The following is a 13410-nucleotide window of genomic DNA, read 5'->3' on the forward strand; positions in this document are numbered from 1 at the left end:
GAAATTGCAAAAGAAATCTTAAAATTTTATTCTATATGAAGTTTGATATGCATAATTGTTTATTTATGAAATTATAAAATGAAATTGAAAAAATAGAATAAAATATTATAAAAAATGAAACTAAAAATTATTATTATTTTTCACCAAAAGAAACTCGGAAAGCTAGCATTGATCAATGAACTTGATTACAAAAGAGTCTTTGTATTGGAAAGTTTTGGGTATTCAAAACGTTTTATAATTCACCAAAGAAAAACATTTTATAGTTGAGTTAGTAAATTGGTAAATGTACACTAATTTAACTGTCTTTTTTTTTTCTGAGTTTACCCTTAATTATTTAAAAAAGACAAAGCGATTAGTCATTTATTTCAGCCCAAACGATTCCTAACAGACCGATCGGAGACAGGTGTATGTCTTTCTTCTTGGATGCATACGCAAAGCAAATGCCACGTGGCCATTAATCAGTTAAAATCTCCACGTGTCCAATCCAACCTTCTCTTTCTACTATTTTCCGCAAATTCCACGCGAATACGTGGACAGTTTTCTGATTTCTCAGTACTTGCTGAGCATTTCTGTCTCCATTGTTGTTATCAATACGGTGGTTGTAGTTGATAACCTACCAAGAGAGAACGCTATGGACACGAGTAAGAGAAACCGTGCAGAGGTACGGCTTCCATGATGCCGTATTTATGCCTTATAGGTTATATAGCACGTTACGTATTCGCTACTGATTCGCAAATCCGTGTGGCTAGCGTTCCTTAAAAATCTCCTCGTGGACTTCAACGGGGAGCAGTCACCGAAGAAGCCTTCGCTCCGAAGCAAACCGAGGAGAAAACGAAAAATAAGCCAGAATAAAGACAGAAGCAGAGATCGTTTGCGTGTGTGAGAGGAGAAGAAGAAGAAGAAGAAGAAGAAGAAATGGCGTTGCAGTGGATAATTTTGTCTTACGTGGTTGCAGTGGAAGCAGCCATAGCGCTTCTGCTGACACTTCCGGCACCGAAGTTGTTGAAATCGCGCGTCGTCTCACTAATCTCCATCCTCCTCCAACCTGCGTTGGGCATTGTCCCCTTCGCTGCATTTCAGCTGTTAGGTTTGTTTTTAGTTCCATGGTCTACTCTCTCGTTCCCTTTCCTGGTTGGCCTTTTTTCTTTAAGGGGATTTAGCTTCTAATTAGGGTTTGGGCGTTGTTGGTAGTTGATTTTATCGTTTTGTTTCTCTGAAAGATATCTATTGGAAGAACGAACACCGCTTGATGTGCACATCTGAGGTCTGCACCGCCGCTGAAAGGGACCGATACGAGAAATCTGTGAGTCCTCGTTTCAGATTTCTTCTCTTGATTAATTTGTTCATATGTCTTTAAGACAATTTTGTTCGTGTGTTCTACATTTCTGTTATTGATGTCCGCATTGTTTGTTTGGACTGGTTGCTAATTTATTACTTTTTGGGGTCATATGCATGCCATTTGGTTTGAAATGGTAAGCATATTTTAATTTTTCCTATTGGGGATTCCTTAGCTTACTCGGGAGGATGCTTGTTGTAACCGTGTTAAGATAACGGAATATCCAATCTCCAAAAGCTCACATGCTGATCGTTGATCTGTCTGGATATCAATCTTTATTGAGTTTTTTTATTTTTTGCTAGATAGTAGTGATCGGATTAGAAGAACTTAGAATTCGGTCTGTAGGGGGGGGCAATGAACTACAGTGCTACACCTGGTTGTATACTTATTTTATTTATTTGCCTTGGCTTCTGTGGCATTAACTTCCAGAAATTCCCTGCTATTAGTTTCATTTTATGACGAGTTGTATCCGAAAAGAAAGTAGAGAAGAGCAATGAAGGCTAAGCAACATAAAGTCGTTTCTAAAATTGAAACTTAAATATCATTTATTGAAATTTATAAATGATTCTCACAAAATGATGACTCCTATAAAATTAATTGCCCATTCCATATGCACTGATGCTTGTAAGATGATCATCACTCATAGAAGGGAAGTAACAATGGATATAGACTTAAATAGAGTGGATTGGCTGAACAAGATTCATGTAACCGACCCAACGTGGTTGGGACAAAGCTTGGTTGAGTTGAATTGAGTTTACTTTAGCTATTATTAGATTGGATTGGAAGAAAACTCTTAACCAATTAGCAATAAATGTTACTTGCCTGTTTTTTTATCCAATTAATAAGTGTTGGTAGTCTTCTCTCTGTAAGAGAGCTACATCATTCATCAAGTTATGTACATGGATGAATGATCTAATTATATATGTCAAAATGTATATGGAAAGATAAAGAAAAAAAAGATTTATTATTATTTTTTAATTCTTTGGATTCAGTGATGGACCCTTTCTCACATTTCCATTATTTAAGATAGTGCTTTTATCCATTAGCTCAGATGTACTTAACACCCATAACCCCATCTTATATTCTCTTGATTCTCCTTTGACATCAATTTGACAATTATAAATTGTCAAAATTTTATGGCAATGCCATGAAAAATTGGTTTTCATGGTAAGGCCACTATTTTTTCCCTGCTTTTAATCAGCAACAAGATAAAAGGAATTTATTACTATATTTGGATAAAATATACAATCCCTAATGGCAGCACCACAAGGTTTGAGGGTGATAAAACCCTTCAACTATAGAATGATAGGCTACTTCTGTGGCAATATAAAAGCATCATGAGGGGGATAAGAATGATAGAAAGGGAATAAGGGTTATGAGTTATGACACTGATCAGCCGATAGGTTGCTGATGCTATGGCAAAGCAAGTGGTCAAAAGAGGACATCCTTTTTGCGGGTTGATGAGGAATATACAATATAAAAGGAATTGTACATTAAATTGAAAAAGTAAGGGAGGAGAAACGGCCTGCCTAAACAGAGGATGCCTGACATCAATGCATAACTAATTCTTTTATTATCTATATTGAGCACTTGTTACCAATCAATTTTATGACCATACCCCATTTGAGTTGAAGCCTTGAAGGCATTTATGACCACCTAAAGACCCCCCTCAATCTCCAGTCTGTGTATTCAAGGAAATCCACTCTTAATTCCTGTAGTAGAGCCTGATGGAGTCCTGCAACCATCTTCCTTCTTTAGTCTCTATAGAGTGCACTAATTCCACATTATTGCCCTAATAATGCCGTTATGTAGTTCTTTGAATGTATCTGCTACTTATATTTAAGGGAAAAAAGTGAAAACTTCTAGGAAGGGGGGCGTTGTTTAAAAGCATGTGAGCATATACAATGTTTTTGAAATCACCATTAATTCAGTCCACTTTTTCAATCTACATTTAATTCAGACCTAATGGAGTATGGTGCTTGTTTGAGCCTAACACTGGGCATTAAAAAAGGAGAGTGGAATGCTTGCTTGAGCTCTCTTACTAAGCATATAAATATTTTATAGATGAAGAAGAATGGCTAAGCTTATTGAAATTCATGATTAGGCCTTGAATGACAGTGAACACCTCTGCTTTCAAAGAATTGCCATGCCTCACTGGCCCAAAGTAGCTGAGCAATATCCTACCTCCTTTGCCTCTTACCACCCCTCCCATGCCTGAATCACCAAGGTTTCCAAGACTGCAACCATCAAATTTAAGTTTAAGTCTGCCAGCTTCCAGAGGTAGCCAAACAAAAACTCTTGGTGGTGTTCTATTTGATGTACCTGGCACAATGTGCCACTCTCTTAGGATGTCATATATCTTTACTCCTTTAAATTCCTCACACATCAGCACCTAATGAGCTATTCTCACTTTGATAAGATCAGCTCATTTAGTAATTCCACATCTAGTTTTTTGTTTTAAAATATCCATGCATATCTCTCCCAGTCCATCCATTTGCTCTAAAATATTGCAGGCATTGTACTATGCCATAACAGTTTCACTCTTTTAGTGTGACAGTCAAAATGTCTTGTTGAAAAGATCTATAGTGTTTGGCAGGGCATGCCAAGGCTTGCCAAAAAGAATAAGAAAGTGAGTTCACATGTAAGTTACGTAATGACAAGCAGGAAAGAGGTGATTTGAGCTTTCTTGGTTTCTCCACTCTTGAGACAATGTACATGTGGGGATAAGCACCAGGTTTTCTGTTCCCTTGGAGTCTCTTACAAGTGTCTGATTTGAAGAGAAGCCTCCCAACAAAAAACTCTAAATTTTAGGGTAGATATACCACTAGAACTAGGATTAGGTTCCCACACCTTTCATCTTTCCCAGGGAAAGGAAGAAACATGTAGTTTAAAATATTCATTTAAGTTTTAATAAGGAAAAAAGAAAAAAGTCACATAGAAGTGTCCTAGAATCCATGGAGTACCAGAGTTTGACGTGTGTTTAACACATACACTTCATCCATTTAGGAGACTCCAGGAAAAACTGCTCAAGACTATTGGGAGATCATTAAAGATGGCCTAATTCTATCCTTTGAGGAATTTCCTGATAGAGGGATAATCAACCTTTGGGCTAGTGCCACTTTTATTGGATGGATGAGGGGGCTGAGGGTGAGGTAGGTAATATTATGAAGTTTTAGGTGGATAAAGTGCATTGGGTGAACGAACACTTACCATTGAATCAGGTGGTGTCTGGGAAGGTCCAATTGGAAAAGTCTTTTAGGTCTTCTCTTCCTAGGTGGTAATGAATAATGAGTTTGCAGAGACCGCGTTTAATTGTTTGGAAGAAAAGGAAGCAAGATTTAAAAAAAAAAGTAGAGAGTCTTCAAAGTTGAGGAATCTTGACAATAGCAGCTATAATAGTGTGGTGGTGAAGGTGAGGCTTTTGGAGGCTAGTGAGTTAAAAGGATAAAAAAGAATGTTTTATTTAAGGCAGTGGTTGCTCCAAAGAATACTGTGTGGTGATTCTCCAGAAGTACTAGAGGAAGAGGTAGAAGTGGGAGAGGGAAGAAACAAAGGAATACGATTGTTGAAGGGTTCTTTTGCTGTGAGGTGGTCAGGCTTCTTTTGAGGACATGACACAGGATCTGAGGTCTTTTACTAGTTTCCTTTTGTTGGTTGATTGATTCTTTCATCCTGTTATTTGTTATTTTGTGTTTCTTCCAGGATTGTCGTCATAAACAGGGTGCTAGTGTCATGAAGGCATTCTGGGGTGCAACTTCGTTTGCATCTAACTTGGAAGCTTTCTTATGGAGCTGGCACCTGAGAGGTTTGAGTAAAAGAGGAAAGCTTATTTGGGGGGTGACACCTTTGGCTGTGATTTGGACCATCTGATCTGAAAGGAATTCAAGACTTTTTGAAAACAAATGCAACTCAGAGGATTCAGTTATGTAATTTGTTTGAGGGAAAATTCACTGTTGGGCAGCAAGGCATAGCTCATAATAGCTTCACAAGCTCATTGTGCTGGACTTTGTAAATATTTTTGATTATACTTAATACAATACCTTACTTTTTCTAAAAAAGTGTCATGGAGTCCTTTTGTGTATTTTACATCCCATGTGGGCCTATGTTTTTTTATTGGGTCACGACCTGCATTTTACTTTGAATCTCCTTTTTCTTTCAATAAACTTTTATCTTATTATTAAAAAAAGTTATTAAAAAATGTTCATAATTTTCCTAACATACATTAAATTCATAAAATTTTTGGTCTCATTGGATAGGTAATTGGAAAATAAAAAATAAGTTGAAAAGACAAAGTTTGTCCATGTGGACTAGGTGGTCTATCAAAGGGTTGGATGAAACACTAGTAAAATAATGAGTTACTAGAAAATAAAAAAAAGTAAAAATTCATCTATTTTGGGGAATCATCTCCACTTTTCTTTTGATCAGCAAAGGTAAGTTTTGTTAAGCATAATGTGTAAATTGAGCTTACAATTTACAAATATGTGGGTAGTTTACCCACACCTAGGGGTGGATTCAACGAGTTGAGCCGAGTTGGATAGCTAGCTATTCGAGCTCGGATCGCCAAGAAAGGATGAGGTTTGAGCTTGGTTCAAGCTTAAGACTTGAGTTTGAGTTCGGCTCAAGTCAAAAGCTCGTAAGCTTGAGTTTGGCTCGACTCGAGCTCGACTGTGAGATAAATTTATAAAAATAAAAAATATATTTAAGAAATTATTTTTTATTTGATATTTAAAGAATTAAGAATTATAATAATTGATTATTATTATTACATATAAAAATAAAATTATTTTATATATATAACAATTTTATTATGTATATAATTTTCTCTGTGTAATATTTTTATATGTATCATTTTTTATATATGTATATATATGTAGGGGTGTCAATCGACTGGTTTTGGGTTGGATTCAATTCGATCCAAACCTTATCAAATCAGATTTGGACGGTCTGTATAATTGTTGGATTGGGCCAATCCAAAATAAATTGGTCCATATTCTTATTGGTCTGAATTGGACCTAAACCAAATTTCCAATAATCCAATCATGAGGCCAAATCCTTGTCCAATTTGAAACCGATCAAAACTGAAGCCGGCATAAAATCACTCTTATAAAATTACTTTTACGAAAGCACTTTTATAAAAGTAATTTTATGAAAAGTACTTCTACAAAAGCACTTTTACGAAAGCACTTTCACAAAAGTGCTTTTATGAAGGCACTTTTACAACAGTTTTATAAAAGCACTTTTACGAAAGCACTTTAATAAAAGCACTTTTACACGGAAGCACTTTTACAAAAGAACTTTTACGAAAGTACTTTTATGGAAATACTTTTACGAAAGCACTTTTATAAAAGTACTTTTACGAAAACACTTTTGTGGAAGTACTTTTATAAAAGCATTTTTACGAAGGCACTTTTATGAAAGTACTTTTAAGCACTTGTACAAAAGTACTTTTATAAAAGTACTTACAAAAGCATTTTTACGAAAGCACTTCTACGAAAGTGCTTTTACAAAAGCACTTGTACGAAAGTACTTTAAAGTACTTTCACAAAAGCACTTTTATGGCTACTTTTATGAAAGCACTTTTACAAAAGTGCTTTTTCAATGCCAAAAGGGTATATTTTTGTAATTTTCAGATTTCTTCATTTTAATTATATTTTTGTAATTTTTATATGTTCTGTTTTTTTATATATAATTTTTGGTATTTCATCCGGTTTGGATTGGATCCAATCCAGTCCATTTACATTTTAATGGATTGGATTGGATTTGGTTTGTATTGGATTTGTATTGGATTTGGACTGGATTGAGTCCAGTCCATTTGTAAGTGGACTCACATTGGACTGGATCGGGTTGGATCAAATCTAGTCCAATTGACACCTCTATATATATGTATAAATGTATATATGTATATATGTATATATGTATATATGTGTATGTATGTACATACATATATGTAGAAGCTCAATTAGGCTCGCGAGCTTCACGTGCCGAGCTTTATTAGTTTCGAGCTTGACTCGATTAACAAATGAGCCTGTAAATTGGTCTTGAGCTCGGTTTGAGCCAATCTCGAATAGCTTGTGAAAGGCTTGGCTCATGGCCACCCCTACCCACACCCATAGGAGTAAACAAATACAATTAGTGTTGCAATCCCCAAAAATCACCCTTATCCAAAATAAGTGCTGCCTGTTTGCCTCCTGTTTAGCGAAAGTATATGCCATGTCATTTGCAGTTCTTCTCACCCATTTAAACGTAACACTCAGTTCCCTTGTTATCATGTCAATTTCCGTTCCTTAATCCTTTGCCTGTAAACCCAAGGGGTTTGGCTATAAAATTTTGTCTAGGAAATCACTATCTGAGAGTTCCCTTCCACTTCTAACCTTTGAAAACCAAACCGTTTTGTAAGTTCTAGCCCTTGAAGCAAAGCTATTAATTCTGTTGTCAGTGGATCCCCTTGCAGCACAGGACCCGAATGAAGTGCTAGTACCTCACCTTCTGTACCTCGAAATACACCCCCTAAACTGGCCCTTCCTTCATTTTCCAAAAAACTTCTGTCAAAATTTAGTTTCACAGAATTAGGTATTGACGGTGCCCATTCCATAATGATCCTTTCTTTCTCTTGGGCCGAGTTTGCCACTTCCTTTCATGATCTCAAAATATCATTGAAGGAGAAAACATGGAAGATTTCCAAGGTTTTTACCCAATGTACAACTTTTATCTTTATGGCTTCTATGATTTCTGACTCAGATCTACACCTTTCATTGAGAATCCTCCCGTTCCTTTCTTCCCAAATAGTCCAAATCAGTGCTACTCTCATTTCTTTCCACATAATCCTTCCTCTCTTCTTTGCCTGCCTTAGGGAACTTTTACCTTTACATGCTTGAAAATGCTTTATCTGTTTGATTTTATTTTTAAATTTTCATTTAAATATGTTTTACATGTTATGTTTATGTCTTTTAATTTTATAATAGGTTTTTTAAAACATTTATTTTAAAATTGAAGTTTATATTTTTTATTAATGTGGAGAGCAACGAGGGCAGCAGTTGTTTGGGCAGTGTGGGAAGAGAGAAATAACAGAATCTTTCAAGGGAAAGAAAAATCAGCACATGAAGTCATAGAAGGGATCACCATCAAGATCATACATTGGCTGAAATCGCTGGATCTGTTCAAGGACTTCTCTGTAGATGACTTAATTAGAGGGTGGAGTGCGGTAGCTGCTTCTTCCTGCCCCTCTTTAGCTATTCAAGAGGATGGTCGCCCCCATTATCTTTGGATGTTAAGCTAAACTTTGATGGCAGTTCTATAGGTAATCCAGGTCCCTCTGGAATTGGGGTGTCTTTAGAGATGGGGAAGGAAATGTCCTGGCCCTTTATTCTGGCCTGATAGGACTGGGGGACTCTCTTAGGGCAGAAGTTTTGGCACTCCTACAAGGGCTCAAGTTGGCTAAACAGCTGGGTTTTCAGCAGTTGGAAGTGGAGGGAGACTCGAAACTGGTAATAGGTTGGATGCAAACAAACAGCTTAGGCGCCTGGTCCCTTAGACAACCTGTGAGGGAGATTATGCAACTAACAAGGGAGCTTGAAGTCAGGTTTAAATGGAGTAGGAGATCAGCCAATGCAATGGCTGATACTTTAGCAAAGCAAGGAGTTTGTAGGCAGAACCTTTTTTGGACCTGTTTGTAATCTGTGGAGGGGTCACCTTGTTTTTTGAAGGTGACAGTTGTACTAAGTTTCTTAAAGAATTAATGAAAGTTACTGTTTCCAATAAAAAAATATTATGTTTAATATTTTTTTTTTGATTTTTTGCATTTTTTTGAAAATTTTGACATTTTTTTTTAAATTTTGTAGCATTTTTTTTTGTATTTTTGCGCCTTGCTTCAAAAAGGCATGAGCCTCGGGTGCAAATTGCCCCTTGCGCTTTTAAAACACTGGGGAGGAGTCCACCTGCAACCAAAAAGAGAACAAAAATGCTCCCAAACGCAAAGTGCAAATGTACAATGAATAAACAATTGGGAGATACTTTCTCCACTAGTTTGCAAAGGCAACAAACATGAGGAGAAAGGCATTTATTTGGCCTTCTTTTTTGTGGCAAGTCACAGGTATTTGTCTTCCCACGAAAGATCTCCTAGCAAAGGGCCTGAATTTTTGGTGGAATTGGCTTGCTCCAAATCTCTTTTACCGGGAAGTTCAAACCCAAGGTGGTAGGCTGAATTAGGTTATTGAGAAAAGAAGCACAAGTGAAGATGCCATCAGTAGAAATTGCTTAAACCCATGTATCCTCCTTACTTTGGTTTAGGAAAACAAAGTCTAGCTTGGCCAAAAGGGTTATTAGAGACTCGCATTCCAAGTCCCTAAGACCCCTTCTAAACCCAAAATCCTAGTTCAGCCTTGGGGTATAAAAGTCACAAATTTTGAAATGGGTTCAAATTTATAGTTTGACAAAGTAAAAAAGTAAGGGGAATTGGATCTTTAGAGGTTGTTATCCCAACCAGAGGTCTTCCCAAAATAAGACCTTGTTCCCATTTCCCACATCAAATCGTATATGGTTGAGGAAGGAAGGAATCACCTCTTGAATTGCTTTCCAGGGAGATGATGACGAAGCATTAGGGGCTACTTTTGAATCCCAGCCATCGTCTGAACACCCATGTATATTTACAATCACTTTGTGCCAGAGCCTTTCACATTCTAGGGGGAACCTCTAAAGTCTCTTTCTTAGGAGGGATGGATTTTTCTGGACTAAGTTTCCTATCCAGAGCCCCCCTTTGTCCTTTGGTCTACAAACCAGCTCCCATCATCTCCACTTATTATTATGTCACTAGAGAATGACCTCCTGTACTAAGCAAGGTTCAAAATTTTGTGTATCATATCATATCGGGGGCTTAACAATACGCCCCTACAGGGGTCGTATTGGGGTGTGACCTGGTTCAGGGGGTAGACCAGCCTTAGACCAACCCTTCTGAATCAGTTTCAAAGAAAAAAAGGATGGGCAAGCTTTGATACAGGTCGATATGCCCCTACTGGCGTATTGGCCTGTATTGATATTTTGAACTTTGGTACTAGGTATGTGGCAACTACACCTTTATATCATTTTGTTTTTGTAATAATGTCACTTTATTTGGGATTCACTATTTATCCAATAATTATATGTAATTTGATTTTTTTTATTTAATTTAAATAATTAAATCAGATTTAGTTCGTAATTTAAAAGTCTCTACAGCATAGCGATTCTTTTATTTGAATCAAGAAATTGAATTACAAAGATTAATTTGGGCCCCACATCCTTTGGAGTGGATGCTTTTTTTATAGGTAGCCATGCTTTAAAGTTAGCTTGGAGTTGGACACTTTTTTTCTGTAGGCAACTATGTGTCTAAAGTCAACACCTTTTCCTGAGAGTGGAGTTAACTACCATGACTTTTTTTAAGAGTGGGTAGACACATGTTTGGAGAAGAATGCTTCTATTTGAGAGTGGAAAGTACCCACTTCTTGGATACTGTTACTTGAAAAAATAGAATGCCATGTTTGAAGGAGAAACTCTTTAGGATTTAGGGTCAACAATATGATGAGGGAACTTGGATGTGCTCTCTTGAACTGCTTATGTTGATTGATACAATCTCAAAGCATAGTGTTACATGAAAACTTAGGTGCTAGGTGATGCTAGAGTCCCGGTTGCTGTGAATAATGCTCCTCACATGCATTTTGCTTTAGTTTGGGCAGATAGAAGTTTTTTGGTCAATGTTCAAGCTAGCTAGTATTTTGGATCAGATTTCGATGGCTCTTTCTTGGTGGCTCAGTCAGTTTCTGATAGTTCGAGATTGACAACTTTATCGGAGGCTATGCCGTTTTGTAGGTCTTTGCCTAGCCAAAAGGCTTCTTTGGATAATGAACAAATAAAGCTTCTCTGCAGAATTTGTTGTGATTGCCAAGTTTAGGATATGAATGCCCTCATCATTAGGTCTGATTGCCTAGGGTTATTGTCTTACATCCATCCACCTCTTCTCTTGTTTTTTCTTTGCTATTTGTTTCTGATCTACATATCTGCAACCTGAGTTTCATTGCAAGAGAAGTTGCTGAATCGCAAAGATCCTACAGCAGATTCAAAGAAGATGATCCTTTTGAAACCACTACGAACTCTCTACAGGCAGGAAAACTTGGATTTGTGCTACTTTCCTAACCTTCCACCTACCTTTCCTCTCCACCCTTCCAGGATGGAGTGGCTGCCACTTAAGTCAGATGGGGTTTTGTTTGTAGAAGGAGCTAGATGATTCTCCTATGGCACTTATTACAAAATGATGAACAATGCTAGCATCAAAAGCCTTGTCCATCACTAATACCTCAAGTCACAAAGTGGACAAACATAAAGAGGGTCTGCTGCAAATACAGGGGTTGTGAAGTGTCATGTCTTGTCCTTCTGTAAGTTAAGGATGTGTTTAGTTTGAAAGAAAGGTAGGGATAGTGGGACACCTGTACAAATCTTGGCTAAGTTTCCCTACCTTTTCTTTCAAACCAAACACAGCCTAACAGGCATGTGAGTGTGGAACCTTCCAAAAAACAATTCCTGTAAGGTAAATCTAAGAGCTGGAGTCTGTTGAAAAAAGAGGTGGAATTCCTGGATGCTACGTATGAGTCGGGATCTCCCAACAAAAAAAACTGTTTCAGAAATTTGTTTATTGGGAGGAGATCCCAATTCGCTACTTGTGGGATGGGGCCAGGCTGGAGATTAACATTTATTGCATGACAGTGTAGTTTATTATATTATTTTCTTTATTTTGTAATTACGATAAAAATTCAGAAATTTGTTTATTGGGAAGTAGGTCACCTGTTTGCATGTTTTGTCTTTTAGCAGGGTTTGAATTTGAAAGGTTCTGCTGCATCTTTGCTGCCTTGCTTCGCATGTTAGCAATTACCATCCTTTATCTTATTATGTTGTTGGTATCTTTCATGCTGCAGTTATAGTACATGATAAAGTTCAATTTCATTTACTTTTTCTGCTGCAGGGATCTTACTGTAAAACAACTACTGTAATAGTTGCTTAAACGATCAACCAATTAATTATAGTTTCTGGTTTTGCTTTGATATAAATTCTGAGTTGCAATGATCTGACTGTTGACGTGCTGTGCAGATATATAAAGCTCAAAGAAATGTTATTCTGTGTGCTGCTGCATGCCTTCTTTATTGGTACACAATGAACAATCTTACTTCTAAGTTATTAGGAATTTGCACTCATCTGATACTGAAGTTTTTAAGAATCTCTTTGGTTGTGGTTTAGGTTTGTCTTCCGCTTATGTAAATATTACAAGGAGATTCAGAAATTGGAAGAAGCCGAGAAGAAGCTTAAGGATCAGTAGCTTTTTTCTCGGAGGTTACTTTCTTTTGAGAGATGTGAAGAGAAGATAAACGAGCCCAGTTACTATTGTGTATGGAATTGAAACTCAACAGTCAAGTTAGTGAGTGTAACACTGTTTATTATTATTATTATTATTTTTTGTTTCTGTTTTTGCTGTTACTTTCGTATATTGCTGGTACTATATGTTGGAACTAACTGTGGGATGTAGCTCGTTCTCTTCGAAGTTTTGAGTTGCTATGCATATTTTCCCGTTTTGAGTGTAACACTCTTAAAGCTTGTTCACAAGTCTCTTTGGAGACATCCGATAAAAGTGGAACCACACAGACAGGGACGGAGCCAATATATATATATATATATATATATATATATATATATATATATATATAAATCTGTAATAAATCTAAACCCTTTCATGTTATTTTCCCCAAACACTACTCTTTCTCGTCCTTGTCTTAAGAGAAAATTCCTGGCTCCGCAACTGCATGGCCCTTGCGCATGGATGACAGAAATGGACCAAATTTTGCTGATGAAAAAAGAGCAAGGTTTACCAAGCCACATCTTGAGGGCTTAGATATCTCTTTATCAACATTTTTAGAAATTTTCAACATCAAACGTTTCAAAGTTAAATCTAACATCTCGGCTGTCTTGTTTATAGCAATCAGGCGCCTGTCTAAGTGACCGGGCAGCAGGCGCCCATCGAGGCCGTTAAATGAGAAGGCGGATACCTTATACCTTATTAC

At 36.9% G+C, this 13410-nt stretch overlaps 1 protein-coding gene across 1 annotated transcript; it reads left to right on the forward strand.

Moving 5' to 3' along the window:
* Positions 1-387: 387 nt before the first annotated feature.
* On the forward strand, positions 388-12933 carry LOC148855311 (uncharacterized). Its single transcript, XM_088985848.1, has 4 exons — positions 388-1087; positions 1221-1303; positions 12446-12501; positions 12593-12933. Exons 1-4 carry the CDS (start codon positions 916-918, stop codon positions 12669-12671), a joined length of 390 nt encoding a protein of 129 aa, XP_088841974.1. The 5' UTR covers positions 388-915; the 3' UTR covers positions 12672-12933.
* Positions 12934-13410: the final 477 nt, after the last annotated feature.

The sequence above is a fragment of the Nelumbo lutea genome, chromosome 4, assembly GCF_056320005.1.
Source record: "Nelumbo lutea isolate HS-2025 chromosome 4, American lotus-T2T, whole genome shotgun sequence".
NCBI classification, from domain to species: domain Eukaryota; kingdom Viridiplantae; phylum Streptophyta; class Magnoliopsida; order Proteales; family Nelumbonaceae; genus Nelumbo; species Nelumbo lutea.